The sequence below is a fragment of the Zalophus californianus genome, chromosome 14 (genome assembly GCF_009762305.2).
Source record: "Zalophus californianus isolate mZalCal1 chromosome 14, mZalCal1.pri.v2, whole genome shotgun sequence".
NCBI classification, from domain to species: Eukaryota; Metazoa; Chordata; class Mammalia; order Carnivora; family Otariidae; genus Zalophus; species Zalophus californianus.
Window position 1 is genome coordinate 81,157,707 of NC_045608.1, and position 26,968 is coordinate 81,184,674.

At 40.6% G+C, this 26,968-nt stretch overlaps 1 protein-coding gene across 3 annotated transcripts in view; it reads left to right on the forward strand.

Annotated features, from left to right (window-relative positions):
• The window catches only part of SERPINB7 (serpin family B member 7), a 75,871-nt gene that overhangs the window by 36,597 nt on the left and 12,306 nt on the right, over positions 1–26,968 (forward strand). For all 3 annotated transcript variants that reach the window (XM_027576353.1, XM_027576352.1, XM_027576354.1), the window contains 3 exons: positions 15,214–15,399; positions 22,249–22,299; positions 22,860–22,976. In XM_027576353.1, the coding sequence (XP_027432154.1) occupies positions 15,214–15,399; positions 22,249–22,299; positions 22,860–22,976 (354 nt within the window). The remainder of the gene's footprint in view (positions 1–15,213; positions 15,400–22,248; positions 22,300–22,859; positions 22,977–26,968) is intronic.

Sequence of the window (26,968 nt, forward strand, 5' to 3'; positions counted from 1 at the left end):
GTCCTGTTTGGCACCCTGTTCTTTACCTCACTGCCTCTCTGTCTTTAGCTCAGGGTACCCCGCCCAGCCTCCATCACAATCTGCCCTCAGGAATAGGTCAATTATTAGTTATATACAATGCACTTGATCCTATTTCTGAGGTATTTTATTTCCTTATATATTTTGATTGACTTTTTAAAATTATGAAATATAACTTGGATACATAAAATATATGCATACAATTTAACAAATAGAACATTGCCAATATCTCTGAAGCCTCCTTCCTCATCCTTTTACCAAAAACCTTCTCTCCCCATAAGAGGTAAGTAGAGCTAAGTAAAGGCAATCATTCCCTTAACATAGTCTGCCCATCTATGTAAGCATCCTTAAAAATACAATTTTGCCGGGCCTCATCTTCTCATAAAGGGAATCATAATGTGTGTATTCTTTTGTGCTTCCCTTCTGACTGGCTTGGGACCCCATGTGTCCTGTCATGATGATTTCAGGCATCAGTGAGCAGATGAAGACATATTTTGGGTGTCAGTAATACATTTTGTATGTCTCAAGATAGTTTGAAGGGAATGACCAGGACCTGGTGTGGAGCACAGTTTTGGGGTGTGCTAGATAAGCAATGGTCTGGGAACTGCGGGTGAAGAGAGGAAATGTGCTCCAGTGGGCGTCCCACCAAGACAGAGGGGGTCCCAGGATGTGGGACTTTCAGTGCTAAAACCAGGAAAGTCTCAGGCAAATTGGAACCAATGGAGCACCCTGGTTCTTGGTTCACACCTAAACCTCCATGCCAACAGAGGTCCCTTCCCCACCTCTTAACTCTGAGCTTGCACTCCCAACTGCCCATTATTCCTAAGAGCCCTCTTCATTCCTCCCATGATGAAAATCTCCATGTATTATTTATCATTGTATTATTTTCAGAAGGCTGGAACTATCACACTAGAAAGATAATAGCAGTAAAACCCCAGATTCTGGAAGGTAAAATGCTATCTACAAACAGTTGAGGTGATCCAACTTCTTATGTTGTATGTAATCACATATAATACAATAGAGCCAGGGCAAAGTGAGCATGGAGGGGGATTAAAATTATTGAGGGCCTCTCCTGCACCAAATGCTATACTGGTATATATACATAGTATAAATGGTATAGTATATAGTATCTATAGATGTACACATTCATTCATATGTCTTTAAATAAAAATAGAATTGATCTGAATTTTGATTTTATGGATAGAAAAATGGGGGCTCAAAGAAAGTAAGTTATTGGCTCAAGGTCATATGGCTAGTAGAGTTGCTAAGGTGGAACTTAACCCTAGGTCTAGTATTTTATCCTTCATCTCTTGCAAGTTTGGATATGATCTAAGCAGTGAGGAGTCAAAATGAGACCAAAGATCAAGTAGACCAGCAGTGCCCTCTTCCCTCCCCGTCCCACACTGCTTCTCATGTAACAGGAAAAACAACTCTCAATGCTTTTGTTTTTAAAACCACTTAATTGAAGTATGATTGATTGTGGTGGTGATTTCATAGGTGTATACTTATCTCCAATCTCAAGTGCTTTTAATGCTGGCTTGTATCTTCCTCCAGACAGTTAAATACCATGCTAATCCTGCTCTTTTTTGCATTTTACTTTTCAAGACTAATACTATAGACTTCCTTTCATGGAATGAGGATATGCCTCGTGGATACCCTGTATTCACCACCTGACCCCTACCCACAGTTTCTTCCTGGCTTCCTTACAGAGATATATCATGAGTCTTGTTTAGCTCAATACTTAGTATTTAAATCATTACGACTAAGAGAATATTACCTACAGTTGAGCTGTAAAGTGTAGTAGGCTACACATTTCACTGTGTAATCTTTGTTTTCCCTTGAGTTAATAATTATATTTTTTTCCTAATTTTTTTGTTTGCTTAGTTTTCAGTGTTCCTATCACTAGCTTATTCATCTTCTGGTGGAGGTAGGTTTCTCCCCATGTGTTCAATGTGTTCAAACACAACTATCCCTCTGATAGGATATTCACCTTAGAGAACTTTAAATGATCAGGATATTCCCTTCTAGCATTAAAACATGCAATTAAAATGAAGGCATGGTGGGGAATGCCTGGGTGTCTCAGTCAGTTGGGCGTCTGCCTTTGGCTCGGGTTGTGATCCCGGGGTCCTGGGATCGAATTCTGCATCAGGCTCCTTCGTCAGGGGGGAGCCCGCTTCTCCCTCTGTCTGCCACTCCCCCTGCTTGTGCTCTCTCTCTCTCTCTCTGATAAATAAAATCTTTAAAAAAAGAAATGAAGGCAGGGTGGGCAAATGCTTATAGGAATAATGTGTAAGGTAAAGTCAGAAACACTTCGTAAAGTAAAACCTGGGGAGTCATTAAAGAGTGAGCTCACCCGCTGTCCTCAAATACAGAAATCCCATCTCTGAGCCAGAACAGTGCTTGCTGCCCCCACTTTGTTCCCCATCTCTTACCCTCTCCCCTTCTCTAGGGGCCTACTAATGCTCTTCTAGGTGAGGCTCTGCAGTATTTCTTGTTAGAGACCAATATCTGAGGAGGAGGTGGACTCCAACAAACAGCAGTAGCAAAAATCAGTGGTTGAATCTGAAAAGCATGCCTTTCCCTGTAGAAAAATACCAGGTGTAGCACAATATATGCATATTTACATATACTACATAAAATACTATGTGATGTTAATACCAAATTAAAGTTCCATGCTAAATTATACTTATTAAAGCATCTCTACTTCGACTACTTTTAATTAGATCTGTAGCACATACGCTACACATTTCTCTTAATTTGCTTTATAAAGGGCCTTAACATAATTACATTTTAATGCCATTATTTAAAACTTCCATGGTCATCACAAAAGGAAGTAGGGAGTGTCTGAGTCAGAGGCTTTATATTTCAGAGTAATGCAAGGAACTCTTTCAGACTCACCCAACCTGCTGCTAACTTCCTCTATGAAGAGAGCAAGGTAAATATTTCTGAAGCCCACAACTGAAAGTCTGGTCAGACACTTTGAATGAGAGAGACAAAGAGGGCAAGAGATAGAGACAGAGACAGAGACAGAGAGAATAATGGCTGTTTGCACCTGAGGGTCTGAACTCATCAAATAATATCAGAATCATTGCCTAGTCCTGCCCTCAGCTTCTCTCTCTTCGGGCTCGTCTATGGCTGACTTTATGTGGTGTCCCGGGGAGAAGGGCAGGCAGCATCATGCAGGGGATCGGAAAGAGCCGAACACCTCATATTCCATTCTTGAATAGATAAATAGCACTTGGGGAATTATGTACCAATCTAAATCTAGATTCTGTATTTCCAGCGTTCTTATTTTAGGCATTATAATTTAGAATTTTTAAATACAGCATAGGAAAAACTAGGTTTTGAGATTAGAATTGAACTTTAAAAATCACATAGCATGGTGTTTGTCTGCTTAGGGATTTATTAAAATTTGAAACCAGAATTTAAGAGAAATGGAAAGATTTGAAAATACTTCTGTAGAGGAGTAACTACTGATAGCATTACATTTGACTTATATGATAAGAATAAAAATTAAGCATGCTCGATAGTGGTTACTCATTTTTTTTCCCCCCAATAAGTGTATTTAATTCAGTAAATACAGGAGTATTTTTTTTCTTCAGTAATGTACCATGAAATAGGATTACTTTTCCTTGTATAGACAAAGTTATCCTGAGAATAGGTAATATTTTGATCAAATATTTAAGGCACATAATTTATCTATCAGGTATAGTATGTTTAGGTCCATAAAATATCATTATAATTTCATGGTTTTTTTTATTGTGTTTTGTCCCTAGTTTTTCCTATGCTTTATTTAAAAATTATTTTTCTTGCCTTTTATTCGACTTTTGAAAAAGCTTTAGTGAGAATATGTATTCTTTTGTTTTGACATAAAAAGTGTTGACTATAAGAAGGAAGGGGTAAAAAATTTCTTGGATTAAAATATACCATAAGTAAACAAATAAGCTTTGAGTTCCCATGGGGTTTTAGATCCTCAAGGTAGACGCTTGGGATTTAAAAACCTTCAGGAATCTTTGTTAATTTGTGTTAACTTGAAAATTATAAATTATATATCTGTATAATAAACTAAAATATTTGTGTAAAGAATGTAAGAATACAGTATTTTTTAGTGGGATGAAAAATTAATCTGAAGCCAAGTTCCCTCCTGATTTGGAAATCATATTCCTTCACTGTTATGTCTGGACAATGGCATCCTGGGTCCTGGGTAGTATCATACTGATACCTTCTGTGGCTTAACGTGATTTATTTTCCTCTTCTGTTTCCTTTAGTCATTTAACTGGGACCCAAATCATTGGATACTTTTGGATGGCCTGTTTGAACTTAATTTATTTCTCTTGGTGCTTGTTTATTATTTTCTTTAAAGTTGCGATAAAAAGTAATTATAAGAGAAAAGAAAATCACAGTTTTGGCACTAATGTTAATATTTATTCATCTGTCACCTGATGGAACCTTGGGAGTGTAAAAAAGTAACTCACCCTTAAATATTGTTTATCTATTTGCCAGTGAGATTTAGACTTTAGATCAAAAGACAAGGAAAGAATTTTGCTTCCATTTCTAGAAACTGCAGTGCACCTGCAGAGAGAAAGATAAAAACACGTATGTGAAATGGAACATAGTATTTGGTATTTATTTTCAAAGTGCATAAACACGTCTGTACAGGAATGTTTAAAGATATATGATCTAGTACCAATTGTCAGTTTAAAAGTCATTGCTTGAGAATTTGTATTGGTCTAGGAGAGTCTCAGCTCATTTTCTTTTTATGTTTATCTAGTATGGTGTCTCTGCCGTAAAATTGATCTAACTCATAAAAATGTGTCCTCAGTTGCCTCAGTAAACAAATTCCTGTGTAGCTTCTCTTCTCTCCAATACGATAGTTTTGTGAAAAGTCACCAGGATGGTTAAAAAATTAGAAAATGAACATTTATAATTATTGCTTAGAAAATGATTTAAGGAACGGTTTTTAAAAACATGAAGGGCCCACCCCCCTTGCCCAAGGGGTAATATAGCAAAGATATACTTTTTAAAAAAATTTTTTATTGTTGGAGCAAGATGGCAGAGGAGTAGGAGACCTGGATTTCATCTGGTCTCAGGAATTCAGCTGAATAGGGATCAAACCATTCTGAACACCTACGAACTCAACAGGAGATCGAAGAGGAGAGTAGCAACAACTCTCTGAACAGAGAAGCGACCACTTACCGGAAGGTAGGACGTGCGGAGAAGTGAATCCGAGGCGATATTTGGGAGGATAGACGGCGGGGGAGGGGGCCTCCGTCGGCCGCTTCTGGCAAGTGCTAGAGCCGCGGAGCACAAAATCAGACCTTTTAGAAGTCGGCTCCGCGGAGGGACGTCGCTGCAGTGGCTAAGCGTGGGGTGGAATCCTCCCGGGACAGTGTGGTCTCAGGACCCTCGGGGTCACAGAAAGACCGGGGGTGCCTGAGTGCGGCAGAGCTCCCAGGTATCGGAGCGGGGAAGCCGGCTGCAGAAATGGAGCCGAGGCGCGGGCTCTCAGCTCGGGGTGGCCATAAACTGTGATCCGCGGCCCAGTCGGGCCACTGCTCCTCCAGCAGGGACCCAACAAGCGGCAGAGCCGGGGAGACTCCCCTTCCTCCCCCGGGAGGAGCGGCGTGGGAGCGCACCGCAGGGATCTGCTGGGTTTGGAGACTCCACACGGGGTCGGGAGCCAGAGATAGAAACGCTCGGTCACAGGCCGGGTGAGCACGGAGTGCGGCCGGAGACCGGGGAGATGGGAGTGATTGACTGCTTTTCTCTGGGGGCGCACTGAGGAGCGGAGCCCCGAGTTCTTGCCTCCTCTGGGGTGGAGATTGGGAGGCTGCCATTTTCACTGTTTTCCTCCAAAGCTGTACGGAAAGCTTGCAGGGAACAAAAGCTCCTGAGAGCAAACCGGTGCAGCTTGCTTAGCCCGGAACAAGGGTGGGGCAATTCCGCCTTCGGCAAAGACATTTGGGAACCACGGCAACAGGCCCCTCCCCCAGAAGATCAGCAGGAACAGCCAGCAAGCCAAGACCAAGTTTACCGATCAAGGAGAACGGGAGAACTCCAGCGCTAGCACATAATTCTATGTGCTAATACTGCACATAGAATTCATGGCTTTTTTTTTTACCATGATTCATTAGTTTTTCAAAGTTAATTTTTAACTGTTTTTTTAATTTCTCTTTTTCCGTTTTTCAACCAACATCTTATCAATCCCTTTTTTTAAAAAAACATTTTTTATTTTTCATTTTTAGAGTCATATTTTATCCCTTCATAGTAGTTACCCCTATTTTTGGCATATATATATATATAAGTTGTTCTCTCTTTAAAATTTTGAGATACGGTTTCTTCTACATCAAAATATACCCTAAATCACTACTGTATGGCTTTGTTCTAGTCTCCTGCCTGATCACATTCTCTCCCCTTTTTTTTTTTAAATCTTCTTCTTTCTTTTTTCAAACAACTTCTTATCGTATCAATTCCTTTTATAAAATCTTTTATAATTTTCATCTTTACAGTCATCTTCCATCCCTTCATTGTATCAACCCTTATTTTGTACATATATAAGTCTTTCTTCCTTTAAAATTTTAGGAGGCACTTTTTTCTAACTGACCAAAATACGCCCAAAATCTAGTGTGCGGCATTGATCTATGCACTAGCCTGATCATATTTGATCATATTTGGTTTTTTTTGTATTGTTCTGTTTTTGTTTTTAATCTTTTTCTTTTTGTTTTTTTTTTTTTCTTTCTTTCTTTTCTCTTTCTTTTCTCTTTCTTTCCCTTTCTTTTCCCCTGGTTTCAGGTCTTTTCTGATTTGTGTAGAGTATATTTGCTGGGGACGTTGTTAACCTGTTAGCATTTTGTTCTCTCATTCATCTATTCTCCTCTGGACAAAATGACAAGACGAAAAAAATCACCTCAGCAAAAAGAACAAGAGGTAGTACCGTCAGCCAGGGACCTACTCAATACGGACATTAGTACGATGTCGGACCTAGAGTTCAGAATCATGACTTTAAAGATACTAGCTGGGCTTGAAAAAAGCGTGGAAGTTATTAGAGAAACCCTTCCTGGAGAAATAAAGGAACTAAAATCTAACCAAGTCGAAATCAAAAAGGCTATTAATGAGGTGCAATAAAAAATGGGGGCACTAACTGCTAGGATAAATGAGGCAGAAGAGAGAATCAGTGATATAGAAGACCCAATGATGGACAATAAAGAGGCTGGGAAAAAGAGAAACAACTACAGGATCACGAGGGCAGAATTTGAGAGATAAGCGATACGGTAAGACGAAACAACATTCTAATGAATAATTGGGATCCCAGAAGAAGAAGAAAGAGAGAGAAGGGCAGAAGGTATATTGGAGCAAATAATAGCAGAGAACTTCCCTAATGTGAGGAAGGAAAGAGGCATCAAAACCCAGGAGGCACAGAGAACCCCTCTCAAAATCAATAAAAATAGGTCAACAACCCAACATCTAATAGTAAAACTTATGAGTCTCAGAGACAAAGAGAAAATCCTGAAAGCAGCTCGGGAGAAGAGATATGTAAACTACAATGGTAGAAATATTAGATTAGCAACAGACCTATGCACAGAGACCTGGCAGGCCAGAAAGGACTGGCATGATATCTTCAGAGCACTAAATGAGAAAAATATGCAGCCAAGAATACTATATCCAGCTAGGCTCTCACTGAAAATTGAAGGAGAGATAAAAAGCTTCCAGGACAAACAAAAACTAAAGGAACTTGCAAACACAAAACCAGCCCTCCAAGAAATATTGAAAGGGGTCCTCTAAGCAAAGAGAGAGACTAAAAGCAGCACAGATCAGAAAGGAACAGAGACAATATACAGTAACAGTCACCTTACAGGCAATACAATGGCACTAAATTCATACCTTTCAATAGTTACCCTGAATGTAAATGGGCTAAATGCCCCAATCAAAAGACACAGGCTATCAGATTGGATTAAAAAACAAGACCCATCAATATGCTGTCTGCAAGAGACTCATTTTAGACCCAAAGACACCCCCGGATTGAAAGTGAGGGGGGGGAAACATTTACCATGCTAATGGACACCAAAAGAAAGCTGAGGTGGCAATCCTTATATCAGACAAATTAGATTTTAAACCAAAGACTGTAATAAGAGATGAGGAAGGACACTATATCCTACTTAAAGGGTCTATCCAACAAGAAGATCTAACAATTGTAAATATCTATGCCCCCAACATGGGAGCAGCCAATTATATAAGGCAATTAATAACAAAAGCGAAGAAGCACATTGACAGCAAAACAATAATAGTGGGGGACTTTAACACCCCCCTAACTGAAATGGACAGATCATCTAAGCAAAAGATCAGCAAGGAAATCAAGACTTTAAATGACACACTGGACCAAATGGACTTCACAGACATATTCAGAACATTCCATCCCAAAGCAACGGAATACACATTCTTCTCTAGTGCCCATGGAACATTCTCCAGAATTGATCACATCCTAGGTCACAAATCAGGTCTCAACCAGTACCAAAAGATTGGGATCATTCCCTGCATATTTTCAGACCACAATGCTTTGAAACTAGAACTCAATCACAAGAGGAAAGTTGGAAAGAACTCAAATATATGGAGGCTAAAGAGCATCCTACTAAGGAATGAATGGGTCAACCAGGAAATTAAAGATGAATTAAAAAAATTCATGGAAACCAATGAAAATGAAAACACAACTGTTCAAAATCCTTGGGATACAGCAAAGGCAGTCCTGAGAGGAAAGTATATAGCAATACAAGTCTTTCTCTGGAAACAAGAAAGGTCTCAAATACAGAACCTAACCCTACACCTAAAGGAGCTGGAGAAAGAACAGCAAATAAAGCCTAAACCCAGCAGGAGAAGAGAAATAATAAAGATCAGAGCAGAAATCAATGAAATAGAAACCAAAAGAACAGTAGAACAGATCAATGAAACTAGGAGCTGGTTCTTTGAGAGAATTAACAAGATTGATAAACCCCTGGCCAGACTGATCAAAAAGAAAAGAGAAATGACCCAAATCAACAAAATCATGAATGAAAGAGGAGAGATCACAACCAACACCAAAGAAATACAAACAATTCTAAGAACATATTATGAGCAACTCTATGCCAGCAAATTAGATAACCTGGAAGACATGGGTGCATCCCTAGAGATGTATCAACTACCAAAATTGAACCAGGAAGAAATAGAAAACCTGAACAGACCTATAACCACTAAGGAAATTGAAGCAGTTATCAAAAATCTCCCAACAAACAAAAGCCCAGGGCCAGACGGCTTCCCAGGGGGATTCTACCAAACATTTAAAGAAGAATTAATACCTATTCTCCTGAAACTGTTCCAAAAAATAGAAATGGAAGGAAAACTTCCAAACTCATTTTATGAGGCCACCATTACCTTGATCCCAAAACCAGACAAAGACCCCATCAAAAAGGAGAACTACAGACCAATATCCTTGATGAACATGGATGCAAAAATTCTCACCAAAATACTAGCCAATAGGGTCCAACAGTACCTTAAAATGATTATTCACCATGACCAAGTGGGATTTATCCCTGGGCTACAAGGCTGGTTCAACATCCGCAAATCAATCAACGTGATACAATACATTAACGAAAGAACAAGAATCATATGATCCTCTCAATAGATGCAGAAAAAGCATTTGACAAAGTACAGCATCCTTTCTTGATCAAAACTCTTCAGAGTATAGGGATAGAGGGTACATACCTCAATATCATAAAAGCCATCTATGAAAAACCTACAGCGAATATCATTCTCAATGGGGAAAAGCTGAGAGCTTTCCCCCTAAGGTGAGGAACACGGCAGGGATGTCCACTATCACCACTGCTATTCAACATAGTATTAGAAGTCCTAGCCACAGCAATCAGACAACAAAATAAATCAAAGGCATCCAAATCGGCAAAGAGGAAGTCAAACTCTCACTCTTTGCAGATGATATGATACTGTATGTGGAAAACCCAAAAGACTCCACCCCAAAACTGCTAGAACTCATACAGGAATTCAGTAAAGTGGCAGGATATAAAATCAATGCACAGAAATCAGTGGCATTCCTATACACCAACAACAAGACAGAAGAGAGACAAATCAAGGAGTCGATCCCATTTACAATTGCACCCAAAACCATAAGATACCTAGGAATAAATTTAACCAAAGAGGCAAAGGATCTGTACTCAGAAAACTCTAAAATACTCATAAAAGAAATTGAAGAAGACACAAAGAAATGGAAAAACGTTCCATGCTCATGGATTGGAAGAACAAACATTGTGAAGATGTCAGTGCTACCTAGAGCAATCTACACTTTTAATGCAATCCCCATCAAAATACCATCCACTTTTTTCAAAGAAATGGAACAAATAATCCTAAAATTTGTATGGAACCAGAAAAGACCCCGAATACCCAGAGGAATGTTGGAAAAGAAAAGCAAAGCTGGCAGCATCACAATTCCGGACTTCCAGCTCTATTACAAAGCTGTCATCATCAAGACAGTATGGTACTGGCACAAAAACAAACACATCGATCAATGGAACAGAATCGAGAGCCCAGAAATGGACCCTCAACTCTATGGTCAACTCATCTTTGACAAAGCAGGAAAGAATGTCCAATGGAAAAAAGACAGTCTCTTCAACAAATGGTGTTGGGAAAATTGGACAGCCACATGCAGAAGAATGAAACTGGAGCATTTCCTTACACCACACACAAAAATAGACTCCAAATGGTTGAAAGACCTAAACGTGAGACAGGAGTCCATCAAAATCCTAAAGGAGAACACAGGGAGCAACCTCTTCGACCTCAGCCGCAGCAACTTCTTCCTTAGAAACATCGCCAAAGGCAAGGGGAGCCAGGGCAAAAATGAACTATTGGGATTTCATCAAGATAAAAAGTTTCTTTTGCACAGCAAAAGAAACAGTCCACAAAACCAAAAGACAACCGACAGAATGGGAGAAAATATTTGCAAATGACATATCAGATAAAGGGCTAGTATCCAAAATCTATAAAGAACTTATCAAACTCAACACCCAAAGAACAAATAATCTAATCAAGAAATGGGCAGAAGACATAAACAGACATTTTTCCAAAGAAGACATCCAAATGGCCAACAGACACATGAAAAGTGCTCAACATCGCTCGGCATCAGGGAAATCCAAATCAAAACCTCAATGAGACACCACCTCACACCAGTCAGAATGGCTAAAATTAACAAGTCAGGAAATGACAGATGTTGGCGGGGATGCGGAGAAAGGGGAACCCTCCTACACTGTTGGTGGGAATGCAAGCTGGTGCAACCACTCTGGAAAACAGTATGGAGGTTCCCCAAACAGTTGAAAATAGAGCTACCATACGATCCAGCAATTGCACTACTGGGTATTTACCCCAATGATACAAATGTAGTGATCCAAAGGGGTACGTGCACCCCAATGTTACAGCAGCAATGTCCACAATAGCCAAACTGTGGAAAGAGCCAAGATGTCCATCGACAGATGAATGGATAAAGAAGGTGTGGTATATATACACAGTGGAATATTATGCAGTCATCAAAAGGAATGAGATCTTGCCATTTGCAACGACGTGGATGGAACTGGAGGGTGTTATGCTAAGTGAAATAAGTCAATCAGAGAAAGACATGTATCATATGACCACTGATATGAGGAATTCTTAATCTCAGGAAACAAACTGAGTGTTGCTGAGTGGTGGGGGGTGGGAGGGATCGGGTGGCTGGGTGATAGGCATTGGGGAGGGTATGTGCTATGGTGAGCGCTGTGAATTGTGCAAGACTGTTGAATCACAGATCTGTACTTCTGAAACAAATAACACAACATATTTTAAGAAAAAAGAAAAAGAAGAAGATAGCAGGAGGGGAAGAATGAAGGGGAGTAAGTCGGAGGGGGAGATGAACCATGAGAGACGATGCACTCTGAAAAAGAAACTGAGGGTTCTAGAGGGGAGGAGGGTGGGGGGATGGGTTAGCCTGGTGATGGGTATTAAGGAGGGCACGTTCTGCGTGGAGCACTGGGTGTTATGCACAAACAATAAATCATGGAACACTACATCAAGAACTAATGATGTAATGTATGGTGATTAACAATAATAAAATATTTAGAAAAATTTTTTATTGTTATGTTAATCACCATACATCATTAGTTTTTAGCAAGATATACTTTTTTACTTAAAAAATTTTTTTAAAATTGGGGCACCTGGGAGCCTCAGTCGGTTAAGCATCTGCCTTCAGCTTAGGTCATGATCCTAGGGTCCTGGAATCAAGCTCTGCTCAGTGGGGAGCCTGCTTCTCCCTGGGCTGCTCTCAGGCTTGTGCGCTCTCTCTCTTTCTCTCAAATAAATAAATAAAATCTTTAAAGTAAAAAAAAATTAAAATTTTATTTATTTATTTGAGATAGATTCCGTGGGATATGAGGGGCAGAGGCAGAGGGAAAGAGAGTCCTAAGCCGACTCCGTGCTGAGCATAGAGTCCCATGCAGGGCTCAATCCCACGACCCTGAGATCACTACCTGAGCTGAAACCAAGAGTACGAGGTTTAACCCACTGTGCCACGCAGGTGCCCTAGTAAGACATACTTTTGTAAAGCATCAAGAAGAATTGGGGCTTGACCAAAGAAAAGTGCATTGAAATTTTGTACTTTGGGATATGATACTAACCAAGTAGCTTCCAGACTCCACTGGCCCACACAGGCAGGTCCTCAAATAGGGTCATTTTTAAATTTTGGAGGTCTTAAAGATTCAAATTATATTGAATATATTATATCAAATATATCAAATAAATTATATAGAATATATTAAAATAAATCCACAATCCTCTATTAAGTATAATTTTCACTGGTAAGTATTTGGAAATAATTACTGTAATTTTGCTTTTAAGGTTACTTTCCTAAGAGTGATTAATTTCATTTACTGTGCTTTTCAGTATGAAGTCTTGGAAACTGAAGAGACAGAATCTAGCATACAATTTCTCTCTAAAATTAAGGAACTTCTTACGAGTACAAAATTTAATATAAAAATCAATATGTTTCAATTTGAGTTCCAATTTAAGTATATGTTTCAATTTACTTATATATTCACTAATTTCAGTTTTGTCACTTTTTTCATTTTTTGGAAGCAATACTTATTTCTCCAATGTGGAATGTGACTTTGAGCCTCTGGAAAGTTCGGGGGCCTTCATCCCTGACAATACCACTCACATAAAGCTGCCCTGCATCTCTCATCCTGTGCCCTCTCCTTCTTCTGGTTTCTTCTTGCCTTTACCTGAAGGGGTTTCTCCTTCTGATCACAGCGGCCACTGGGCATCCCCTTAGTTTCCATGGATTTGATATGAAATCATTAAATTTTCTGGAAAACCATTAAAAAAACATTAGATGTTCTTTCTTGGAGTGAAGAGTGTTTGGAGTGTGAATGAAGTTTTCACCCTGTATTTCTGGGGGTATAACTGAGGAGTGGGACCTGTAATGAATTGAAAGTAGCTGAATTTGACCTTGCAAAACAGCATTATTTATGGCCCTGTGCCTCAGTGATGTTCTCAGGGGCTAGAATTCCAAAGTGCAGAATACAGTTTCCTTAGGAATACTCTGGAAATGTCCAATTTGTGGTCTTTTAGAAAGAACAAATTTATTACCATTTAATAAAGAATAATGGATATAGGGCAGCTTCAATTCATTTGACTGTTTACAATGAATCAGGCATTATACTAGATTGTTGCTTATTTTTTTTAAACTCAAACTTCCATTTGATAGAATAAAAATTGAAAACTTGCTTTAATGTCATTTGTAACTTTGAAAGGCATTAAGTTTGTGACTTCAACAAAATCAACACCATGGCAATTTTAGAATATTATTTTTTCAAACCACACATATCTCCCTGCTGTTGACCTTCTTCCTTTTCCATACCATGCCCCCACCCCCTCCCCAAATGCTTCGATATTGTGTGGTTCTTTTACAGCTCTAAGGGTGGAAGGACACGTGGTTTTCTGTCCTGCAAATTGATCATCTCACTGAATAAGATGCAGTATAGAAGGTTAGAGAAATTAAAGACTTGACCCAAGTCAACAACTTTTAGCAACAAGGTTGGGGTTAGGGCTGGGTCCCTTAAGGGTCCATGAGTATTGGAACCTGCCGCACATTAGGCATAATGTCACAGAATATTCAAGCAGAATAATTTGGAGGATCCAAGTGAATTCCTTTAGTCTGTGACAACCCCAACTGTGGTATTGGGATCAGTTTAGTATCCTGGAAAAATTCTGCAAAGAAATACCAAAGCAGATTCCTAAAGAATTCCATGCTGGTGGCACCCTCTATATTTCAGAAACAACATTATCAAGAATTTGAAGACAATCGCATTTTCATCCTGGATTCTAAATTTGCTGTTATACCTCAAGTTCCCCAGTAAGAGACCTCTGTGTTGGAAAGTCATGTTTGTGCATGTTTGTGCTACATAATATAGTTAATGTTTGTGATACATAATATAGTTAATCACACTTTCCAGTCCAAAAAAATTAGGAAGTTGTATGAAAATAATAAATACAGGATCAAGGATGCATAATATTTAAAATTAGGACAGTCTTGAAAAGAGGATGTATGATTACTCTAAGCACATGTAGGGTGGCTATTCTAGAGAGAAGGAGTAAGGAGATTATGTGTTAAATCTCCAAATGTTAACATTTTTTAAAACTACAGATTGAGAAAGCAAGGACTATAGCCCCATTTAATAGACCGTCTAATGTTGTAATATTTGTTTTACTGCGAGGAGCACTTTTGCTCTATTTCAGCTTAGAAAGCTGGGGTGATTTGATGGATGGTAGACCCCAGGAATGTGTCTGCTTAGGAGTTGAAAACAGAAATCTCAGAGGGCACTGATGATAGAAATGCCACATCAAGGAGAAGTGGGAATATAGTGTGAGAGCATAGGCAGAAACACAGAAACATTGCACTAAAGAGAATCAGTGTTAAAGAAAGTGAGTGTATCATGATGTTGTTGGCAGAAGAGTTTTAGAGTGTTGGTAACAAGGATACAGGACCAAAGGAAATTTTTTTTTGTTCTGAGTTATTTGGTGGTTACATCCAAGGCTGAAGAAATGAAGTTTAAATACAAAAATAGATGAATATAAAAACCATTATATGCGCCGAAAACATACTTGGAACTCATTCCATTTCTCTTTGTCCTCTAGGCGGCACTCCATTCCACAATGGCCTCCCTTGCTGCAGCAAATGCAGAGTTTTGCTTCAATCTGTTCAGAGAGTTGGATAATAATCAAGGGAGTGAAAATGTGTTCTTTTCTTCTCTGAGCATCTTCACTGCCCTGGCCCTGGTCCGTTTGGGTGCACGAGGTGACTCTGTGTCTCAGATTGATAAGGTCAGTCTCAGTTGTGCCACCACCCATGGTTTCTGCAATTAATCAGTTAGGGCAAATTGTTTCCTACAAGAGCATATTCTACTGCAATGGTCCCATGTAAATGAAAACATCTCAGTGAGTCCCTCTCTGGGTATGAAGGAGACACACTGATTGTAGCACTTGTTTTTGGGATGAGAGAAGGAATATTCTCAGAACTGCCACTTTGATTCTTTTCCTTAGTACAGTGGTTCTCAAAATGCGTTTCCTAGACCAGCAGCATCAGCATCACCTGGAGAGCTTGTTCGAAATGCAAATGCTTGGGCCCCACCTGAGACCTAATCAGAAACCTGTGGGGATGGAACCCAGCAGTCTATGGTTTAATAAACTCTCCAGGTGCGCACTAAAGCTTGGGAACCACTGCCTGAGTAGAAGCAGATGAGAAAGAAGAAGAGCAAGATACCAAATGAAGTCCCACTTTAAACACAAGTGACATGGCACCAATGACATAATAGTACATTCCAGATAATAGCAGCCTACCTGAATGGTTATCATATTGTCACCAGCACATGTAGAAAGCACTTTTTAACTCACCCTTGTGTACTACCCTGAACCAGGCTGTGCGGGCAAGTGACGAACCAGGCTGTGCGGGCAAGTGACGAACCAGGCTGTGCGGGCAAGTGACGAACGTCACGGAACTGTAGTAGCTCAGTAGCAGATGAGATCCCAGGTCCAGGCTGCCTGTGGAGGTCTTTGTCAGCCCTTTCTGCCCCCTGGATCCCCCCATAATTTTATTCATAAATGAGAGCTGGCGGAAGATTGGTCTGCGTTGTAACCCTTCACAACTAAGCACTTGTTGATTGTGCTGATAATTTAAGCTAGGACAATTCATTTCCCACTCTGGATAGCTCAGTGAATAATTTGTTGCTAGGGAATAACCACAGAGTCTCAGAATGCCCTTTTCCCAAGAGCTGGGGTGATTCACAACCACAGTGTATTGGGCACTTTTAATGAGTTGAGAGCAACTAGCAACTAACTGCTGAGAACTTCATCAGTGTCCGGCTCTGGGGTAAGCTCTATGCGTATCTCACTGGCCGCTCGCAGTAGCACCGAGCAGGCACTCACCCTGATCTTGTGTGTCCCCATGCCATCTTAGCTAGTAAGTGGCAGTGCTACGAATAAAACTCAGGGTGATCTTCTAAATCAGGGTTTCTAAATCTTGGCCCTACTGACATTTTGAGCCAGATAGTTCTTTGTTGGGGGGGGGGGGGAGGATTTTCTGTGCATTGTAGAAGGTTTAGCAGCATCTCTGGCTTTTCCCCACTAGATTCCATTACTGTACCTCTGTCCAGTCATGACAATCAAAAATGTCTGCAGATGTTGCCAGATATCCCCCAGGAAGCAGAATCAACCCACAGTTGAGAACTATTTGCCTTAAAGCCACCAAACTGAAATGCAGCCCGAAGTACATTATTGCAAAGCCACAGTTGTTTTAAAGTTAGTATTTTGATAAACAAATATAAAGACTTTCGGGGGGAAAAACTTAGCAACTAATAAAAATGTATTCATTCATTAGTATAAGTACATAATGTTTTAGGGTACCAAGTAAAGCAACGTGGTGTCATGGAAACAAAACACTGGTCTGGGAGTTAGGAAATCAAATCCAAATTCTGATTTGGGAAAATTAGTTCATCCATGTGGGCCTCAGTATCCTCACGTATAAACTATGGGGGTTGATTTGGTGGTATCCGCTTAACAAATAGCTTAAAAGTTGTTTCTGTTGCATATGATAGACAAAGATGTGTAGGCTCCACACCTATGACAAAACCCCACACCTTTAACACAACAGAATACACAGTTATTCGTTATTGTATGATTTCAGGTTAGGAACATTCCTGGGCTATTGCCTGATTAATTTCCTGAGGTCTCCTTGCCCTGCCGGCAGCCTGGTAGACCCTGGTCAACAACTCAGGGGAGGTGGGTCACAGTGGATTCAAAGAGCCTATCTTACTGGGGTCTGCTCTTCCTCTGTCACCGCTGGAATCAGTGCCTTTGCTGAGTTACTTTTTATGCCTCTTGCTATTATAACCTATAAGAAACAGACAAGAGGGGAAAAAATGCAACTGTAGACACAGAAACATTCATATAATTCATCTGTACAAATATTTAGTCATCTGCAGTAAACCTTCTTGGGAATTAATTGTTAGCCTTACCCCTCCAGTCCTCAAACTCTGTCCCAGTTAGTTTGTCCTTGCAATACCCAGCACTTGACACTCTGGGTCACATATGTATATCTTAGAGAAATCAAGCCTCAATCAATTTAGTTGTAATTTATGGCATCATTCCGTCTCTCTCAAGCATTGCCATGGACCAGTGGTCGTTCTTGTTTTTGATGTTCACATGGTCACAGTTGGGCCAGTAGAAGTCTCTTTAAACTTGTCATTTTTAAACAATCCTTTCAGATGACTCTAAATCTTTGCTAACTGACAACACGATGTTCTGGGCCTGTCCTGAATTTTCTTGGCTCAAGGCAGGTCAGGTCACCCACTCTCTGTGAAACCCTGGTTCCTTTACTAGGTAATAGCATTGAAATCCAGAATCGGCATGCATGAGGTTCGGTAGAATTAAGGTGACATATCAGCTGCTTGCCATTTGAGTGAAGGAGCAGAAGAACATATTTATTTATAAGGTCCTGTGTTTAGGTTCATATTTTTTCATTTAGCTCTAATATTACTGTACTTTCTTATTTTAATATAGTAGTTTTAATTTTAATTTTTTTATTTTTGGAGGAAAAACTAAACCTTATTTATTTTTTAAGACTGAAACACTTGGACAATGTGTCACAGCCTTGCGACACCAAACATAGGCTATATTATCATTTCAAGTAATAAGCTGGGTAAAAAGAAAATAAGGTCTTTATCAAAATGATAAGGTGCTAGAGCTAGGGCAGGAACACTGCTTGCTACAAAGGCCCCAGGCAAAAGTGGTATTTGGTAAAGGGGGCGCGGGTTGCTCCTCTTTTGTTTTAAAGGAATCATAGTGGGCGCCTGGGTGGCTCAGTTGGTTAAGCGACTGTCTTCGGCTCAGGTCATGATCCTAGAGTCCGGGGATCGAGTCCCAGATCGGGCTTCCTGCTCAGCAGGGAGTCTGCTTCTCCCTCTGACCCTCCCCCCCTCATGTGCTCTCTTGCTCTCTCAAATAAATAAATAAAATCTTAAAAAAGAATAAATAAAGGAATCATAGCTCAGCCCTGAGTTGCTTACTTTTTCTCCTTTGACCTTCCTGTTGCCCAGGGATTGTCTCAGTAGGGCTGTGTTATTTCAGGGGGCTAAATAGGCAATACTGAGTTTAGGCTTTCATTCCATCCTGTTCGATAAAAACAGATTTTTTTTTTTTCCAAATCCAGTACTTAATAACTCTCTTAATTAAGAAGACATCAATTCATCCTTCAATGTTCATTCCTGGATACTGGTATATAGTGCAATCGAAGCCCCCTTGCCCTTCAAGGGAGGGTGTCACTGCAGGATTGTCCAGTGGCTCTGCTGCAGAGAGCTTCGGGGCCCATCATGGCAGCCAGGGAGAGAGGAGGGCTGCTTCCCACACCGAGTGGAGCATCACCTCTCGTGTATTTGCAGGGTCTCCCAGTTGGGAGATGTAATGTGTATTTCAAGAAACGCATATCCACATCTTCCTGGCCAGAAACAGATATCCACAAGGAAGTGTTCAAAATTCTTATCCAAACTACCTCTCCCAACTCCACATCTTAAAAATCAGCTTCAGGCCCTTGTATATAAAACAAAACCAAGCAAAACAAAGATCCAGAAACCTTTTTTTTCACCCCCTTCTAAATTAGTGACCTCCTGGATTTTGTTTTACAGCTTATGGAAAATGATTTGGTGATCCTTCTGGTAAACAGGAGTTTGGCAACAGACAGACATACCTCTGCTCACACTAACACAGTGGTTTTTAAAATGTATTTTTCTTTTCTTTGAGCTACCTACTCTTCTGTTTTCTCTCACATAGCATTTCATTGAAATAAAGTATGAATAAATTTTTATCTTAAATCATGTCTTTATATTACAGTGTTATTTAAAAGTTATATAAATTTGAATTTTCTAAAACAATTGGGTTTTTTACCAAAAACATTTCAAAAAATAATCATTGTAATATGTTACTTATTCTACCATGTTGTGAGAAAACATAATAGTTTTATAATTTGGCATGAATACACAGGTAGAAGGCCATTGGGATGCAATGATTCATAATTTTTTTTTTTTACCTTCAATCCAAAGATCCTAAAATTTCTTACATTGTGTCGACCCATGATTTTCCTTGTTTGCCATTATCTGACTATGTTACAAGTTGTGAACAATAAAAAGAAATTCTGATTTTCCTACATAGGGTCAGTCAGGGGATATGAGAACACAGGACTGCCGGCATTTTGGATTGTGATAAATATGCCCTTTGATATTTTATTTAATACCTATTACATTTGAATATTTACTAGTATCATTATTCATCTTTAGTCATGGTAGTTTTATTGTTGAATGTGTAGTATCTTAGAATTTTTTTTTAAATTTTTTTATTGTTATGTTAATCACCATATATTACATCATTAGTTTTTGGTGCAGTGTTCCATGATTCATTGTTTGTTCATAACACCCAGTGCTCCATGCAGAACGTGCCCTCCTCAATGCCCATCACCAGGCTAACCCATCCCCCTACCCCCCTCCCCTCTAGAACCCTCAGTTTGTTTTTCAGAGTCCATCATCTCTCATGGTTCGTCTCCCCCTCTGACATACTCCCCTTTTCTTCCTCTCCTGTTATCTTCTTCTTTTTCTTTTTTCTCAAAATATGTTGCATTATTTGTTTCAGAAGTACAGATCTGTGATTCAACAGTCTTGCACAATTCACAGCGCTCACCGTAGCACATACCCTCCCCAATGTCTATCACCCAGCCACCCCATCCCTCCCACCCCCAACCATTCCAGTAACACTCAGTTTCTTTCCTGAGATTAAGAATTCCTCATATCAGTGAGGTCATGTGATACATGTCTTTCTCTGATTGACTTATTTCACTCAGCATAACAGAATTTTTGAAAATATAAAAATATATATGCATCACCTCAATATTTACCAGTCCAGTTTACTAAAAGCCAATTAGGAATGTCAGAAGAGACAACCAGATTATTATCACAATGGAGTAAAATTAGAAATGATCAAAGAATGATGTGAAATGTTTATGCTTGTTAAAGCTTTTTTCAAAAAGTTAACAAGAATGACTTCTGGGGATTCATATACTTTTTATAATATTGCCTCAGTTCCACAAGAATTAGTTCAGAAAAGACATTAGCATTTTTGAGTCCTGACATTGTACCGTGATATTTTATGTTTCTGGTACCTCCATATATTGCCAAATACCAGTCTATCCAATGCCAAGGCAAAATGAGAAAGGAGCCTGATATTTTTCATGCTCCACGGTGGCCTCGAACTCGGGGTGCAGGATGACATCCAGGGTGCCAAGCATGTTGTCTTGATGCCTGTAAAGACCCCACCAGTATTTTAAATTGACTACTAATTTGTATATCAAGTTTACCTTGTTGCCTTTGCCTTATCTCTTACTCTCATGTTAATTATTATTTCAGATTAAGAGGATGTAGAAATTGAGGTAGGTTCCAATTCTCTGTGACCTATTAAGACTAATAATGACACTCATAGCCTTTATACATTTTCATATAGCTTACTGAGCTCTTCCATTTCCTCCTAGCCAATACGATGGTGCTATTAATTAGGGGTCTGAAGTCTTGAAGTTGAAAGTCCCCACAGACACACTGATAACAATATTGACTTAATTAGATTCCCATCCATAATTTCTTTACCCAGTGTCAGAGGGGTCCCTTACCCTTTCTCCCCACTTCTACCTCCCACCAGGGATATGGTTCAAATATAGCTAAATGACCCCCCTTTTTTTAAAGATTTTATTTATTCATTTGAGAGAAAGACAGAGAGTGCACAAGCAGGGGGAACGGCCCGCAGAGGGAGTGGGAGAAGCAGACTCCATGCTGAGCAGGGAGTCTGACCTGGGTCTCCATCCCAGGACCCTGGGATCATAACCCAAGTCGAAGGCAGACGCTTAACCATCCAAGCCACCCAGGCACCCCTTAAAGAAAGACCCCTTAAAGAAAACCTACATCTTTCTACAGAAAATCTTGCTTGTCTCTGACAGTGCACATTCATTTTGCTCCAGACAGCTGCATAAATGATTATCATATGCGTAGTATCCTAATTTATTACTTCCTAGTAGAGTAGCCATTTTGCATTTCAGATCCCATGGACTTAAGGGCCTGGGGGAATTTGGATAAAGTGCAAGAGAAAATTAAAGCTTGGGCAGAATAGCAATTATTAGAATAATGGGATTATGAGAGCCACACTGGAAAAGGAAAAGCCTAAAACTACTTAATTTCAAATAATTGTAGGATCTTTTTTTGTTTGTTTCAAATAATCGCGGGATCTTAAATCACATCTCTCAAGCCCCAATTTAGCTTCACATTTAGGATTTCCTAGATATTCAGTAACTACGTCTCTCTTTTATGTCTTGGTGCCTACATAATTAGCCTTAATCTTGCCCTCCATGTGGGTAAATAAGATTTCTCACTTATTCACTCTGCCAGCTTGTGGTGCTTTCCCCAATGAATAATCTGTGTTCTAACCAAGTCAGTAGCGGGGCTGCACCTGTCACGGCTGCCCTGTGAGCTACCAAACACACACACAAACACAACCACTGACAATGAAGTCTCTTCCTTCCTTTATTTTGTGGGGTCCCTTCCTGTCGAGCAGTACCTGCTAACTGATTTCCTTGCTTCCTGTTTGCAGATACTTCACTTCAACCCAGCCTCAGGATGGGGAAACTCTTCTCAGGCTCAGGTAAAGACAACACGTTCTTTTAGGGAAAGGGAGTGTGAGACTAAATGTAGAGAGATTACTATCGCACCAATGTATTTAATTATGCTTACTGTCCTTTCAAAGCAAAGGAATATGTCTCACTCAGATTTCCATCTTGTGGCATCTCCAGGACAATTTTTGATAATTTCTTTGTTAATTATTAATGTACCAATATTTTACTTGTGCGTTGGCCAGATTTTGGCAAGATAGTTTGGAACTAAATGTTTTACTTTTATCCTTTGATATTCACAGCCAACTTATATTGGTTAAATGAATTATTTAGTATACACGTGAGGCATATTCATTATCTGCTGTTAATAATTTTATTCTAAGGTTAATTATTTTAGTAAAATTTGTAATTAACTTTGATCACAGATACTATTATGAGAAATTGTAAATAGAGGGGACATTGCTGCTTTTACTAGCATCATTATTTTCCAGTTCTTTCATGTATAATATACATGTTTTATTTCATGTGTAAATAAGACTGCAGATATATTTGCAGTCCTGTAATACATTTTTATAAATCTTTTTAATAACAGCCAAGACTTCAGTCTCAACTGAAAAGAGTTCTCTCTGATATAAACACATCGCATAGGGATTACGAACTCCACATTGCCAATGGTGTTTTTGCAGAAAAAGTATTTGACCTTCATAAGGTAAGTGTGGCCTCCCCTGTCACAGGTTATTTCCACTCTGGACCCTAGTCTTGTTCAATCCATCATTTGCAAAAAGGCTTGTGTCTTTTCTACAGAGCGATACAATGGTGATTCGTTTTTCTTATAGCTGCTAATTGTGTTGCCAGATGTCTCCAGAATTTCATCTCCCTGTTTCTAGAGTACAGCTTTACTTGAGCTGAGTGATCCCCGCATTCAGGGTCCCCAGACTGAGAGGCTCCAAAGCAGAGGAGACCATGTCCTCTGGCAGTGGTGCGGGGCTGTAATGGGGCAGGAGGAGAAGACGGCTCATTTAGGGTTGTCCGTGGGCAGCAGAGGAAAAAGTCTCCCCCCTTTTCCCCTGAGCTTTGTGTCTCCTGGGATCGTTGTGGATCCCCAGGGCTGAGTTCATCTCCTCTGTTCCAAGCCATGCCCTTTCATCTCTCCTGCCAACAGTAATTTTGCAGTGAGGTCACTTACGGAAGAGTGCCTTGTAGGGGACATAGGCAGATACGGCCAGCCACTGGCAGAGGGACAGCTCAGGCTGAGCAGAAGGCGGGGGACTGGTTCCCTCGAGGTCAGCAGGCAAAGTTTTCATGTTCCTGTGCACTGTCTGTGGTATCAGTTCATTCACCATGGCTTCCTGCTCACCCAAAGACCAGTGAGACCCAGACTACACCCTCTGTGCTCCTGGGCTCAACCCATGCTTTAGAGCCCACTGTCGCTATGACAACCGGATGCTGGTTGGTGCAGTGGCCATGATTTTCTGGGCATGTTTGTTCTCCCTTGTAATTCTCCACTTGTCAGACAACCATAAAGCTTTGCTTCCGTGACATCTCTGGGCTAATCTCCACTTGCATCTTTGTCAGCTGTCTGTGTTCCACCCAACCATTATTGTCTCCTCTGTCTGTCACCCACACAGATTCTTTGCCCCTTCTGACACTGCGCCTAAGCCCTTTGGCAGCCTGCCAAGTATGAAGCATTAGGCCACTTTGTTTTTTTAACCTTTCCAAAAGAATCCTACACAGGCTTCCCAGGGCCCACCTTGTATGTTCAACTCCACATTTTGTGTCTGTTTTCCCACACATACTGTGGACTCCCTGAGGGACTGCTAACCCTTTTAACCCGGAAGTTGATGTGTCTATCATGTTACTATTTATAGCACATTTCCATGTTCCTTTATCTGGCACTCAGTGTATGCATCCAGCACAGGAGAGGTGAGATCTGATCACCAACATGGAAAATAGACACTGCTATTTTTTTCCTCCCAAACATTTACAAACACAGTTAGTTATTCTAAAAACTACTTTTGATTAAAAGTGTAACTGTTGTCGACTTTCAGTTGTCAGATCAGTACAAAGATAGATCATCTCCAAATTTTCTGCATTTTGTTGTGTAACAGTTTTTTACTCATATTTGAATATGGATGAGTCTATTTGAATTGATGAAGATAATAATGTATAAATTGTCTTTACAAAAAGTATATGGAAGACCCAGCCGCCATCTCTGATACCTTCTCCACCCACCTCCCGAATCTGTGCTCAATCTGTATTGGTCAGACCTCTGTGAATGTCAGTCCATATTGCCCCAAGCTCTGCCACCATTTAGGGTGACTTCAGTGTCCCTGTGACAGCCAGCTGTGAGCTCAGCTTCCCTCCTTACAGTCTCCTGACCCTCTCTCCCTATACCATTACAGTAACAATGCCCAAGCCACACCCTGAAACTCATCAACGCCCAGAACTGTTCCACTCCTGAAATGTATGACTGGACTTGCCCCGTCAATGGCTGCATCATTCTGGTGCTTCTCGTTCTTTCATTATTTCAGCCCCACTCTACCTGTTCTTCAACTGCATCGAGTTATGCAATTTTTCCATCTTTCCATCATCTCTCAGCTTATCAGCTCTCCCTTTCCCCCAGCAAAACCCCACCCAGATCAGTCCCATGACTTCCCTCGGCAGCTGTGCTTCGGCCACTAGGCGACGCTTGTGCCAAGCCTCAGCGTGTGTGGTCTCCACCACCAACCACACCACGGGCTCCCAGCGCCACTAGGTGTCCTCCATGCTGTCCAGCAGTCAGCTGGGTGCTCACAGTAATTTCTCTCATTCCTCACACCAGTTACTGAAAGCTCTTCTGCTTCTCTCAATTTCCCAGCAACCCCTTATTGCCACCATCAGTTTCAACTAGGTCTGTGCCAGGAGTTCTAGGTCTCTGCTGCCTTAGATTTGTCCAGTTGGTCCTAGAGCAGGAGAAGGGCCCAGTGCCGTGGGAGCCCAGGTGAGGACTGGAAGCCATGGGATTTAGTGGGAATGTCTCTGGGTTTTCTTCAGTGCACATCCTGCTTCCCTTGGTCATCAGAATCCTGACAGTAACAGGGCGTCAGCCTCTGCCTTTGGGTGGGGTTGGTGGGTGGATGTCTGGGTCATCTGGGATAGACTCAGGGTGACACCCTGTGCTCCTCAGAACTGCTGCTCTCAGCTCCTGGGGTGGCTGGCCAGGGGAAGGGCCCGCTTGCACACCTACTGCTCTCCATCCTGCCAAGACCAAACGCTGGAACTTAGTCCTAAATTTTACACCCATTTGTCCTGTTCACCTCAAAAATAGAATTTCCATACTTGGCACAAGTGCTTTCAACTTTCAAACTTCTTCTTTTTTCAAATAAGAACTTACTTTAATACTGAAATGGAAATACATATACACAAGATGAATATTTTAGTTCTGGATAGGCCATTTGATCTTCTTAAAATTAATGGAAGAATTTTCAAGTGACAAAGCAACAGTGTGTCTCTTAAAGATGAATACATTATATAAGTTCATAGACCGAATTGTATATAGAGAAAAAAACTGGACTTGGGTTGTCTTATGTTCCAGCTTCTCTTCTATAGGTAAAAGCACATCTGCTTCAGAATAATGCCTTTTCTTACTTAAGCAATAAATTCCCATGTCCACTTGTCTTCTACTTGACAAAGAAAATAGAGACCATTGGGGCGGATCCATATCCCGACTTACTCCCGGCTCCCTTTCCCCTTTCCCTTCAATTTCAGAGGCAACACTTTGTTTAATGGATAATTCCTCCTTTCTTCTTGCCACCTCACCCCCTCCCCTGCCCCCAGTTTCTTGGTGATGTCTCCGTCACTCTTTTTCCTGAACTTCTATCATTCTGCTCTCTTCTCCTTCATCGCATATAAATGTGCTCCAGATACATACCGTCTAAATTTTTCTCTCCTTTTTTTTAAAAGTTACCCCATGATTCTCTTCCCGTTTCTGTGTTTCTCACTCTGACAGTCTAAACTTGAAAAATCAAGCTTCTTCAGAGAGTGATATGTATAGGCAGGATCCACTTTTTCACCCTCTCTCACTGCTCCATCTATTGCAAACTAGCTTCTACCTTCCACGCTCTCCTGAAGCTGCTCCTACCAAGGTGACTAATGGCTTCCAGGGGACACCAAGCTATGGGCACTTTGCAGTTTGGGTCTTACCTGCCTCTTTAGTATTCACCACCACTGGGGCTCCCTGAAACTTTCTCCTCTCATGGTTTCTATGGCATTGAGTTCTCCTGATTTTCTACCTTCTCCTTCATTTCAGTTTCCTTTGTTTGTCTTTATTCCTCCACTCATCTCTGAAATACTGGTGTTCTTTAGCGTTCCGCCCTCTGGCCTCTTCCACTTTGAGCCTACTGTCTCACCCAAGGAGAGATGATCTACTTAGAAAGTTTATAGTTCCTTGATGTTGTCCTCCGTACCTCCACAGCTCTCTGTGGTTGTGTGATGAGTCGTTCCTCGCCCTCAGTGCCATGCTCATCTCTCCGCCTGCCTACTGACTGCCAGTCCTCGGGCGGGCATCGACAGGTTCTTCAGCACACCATCTCTCCTGTCCTCACACATTCTCTTTCCCCTGGGTTCTCTTTCGGTGAATGACCTACCAGGTGTTTTGATCAACCCTGACATCTCCCTTTCCTGGAGCTTCACAGTCCATCAGTGAAGAAGACCTAATAGATT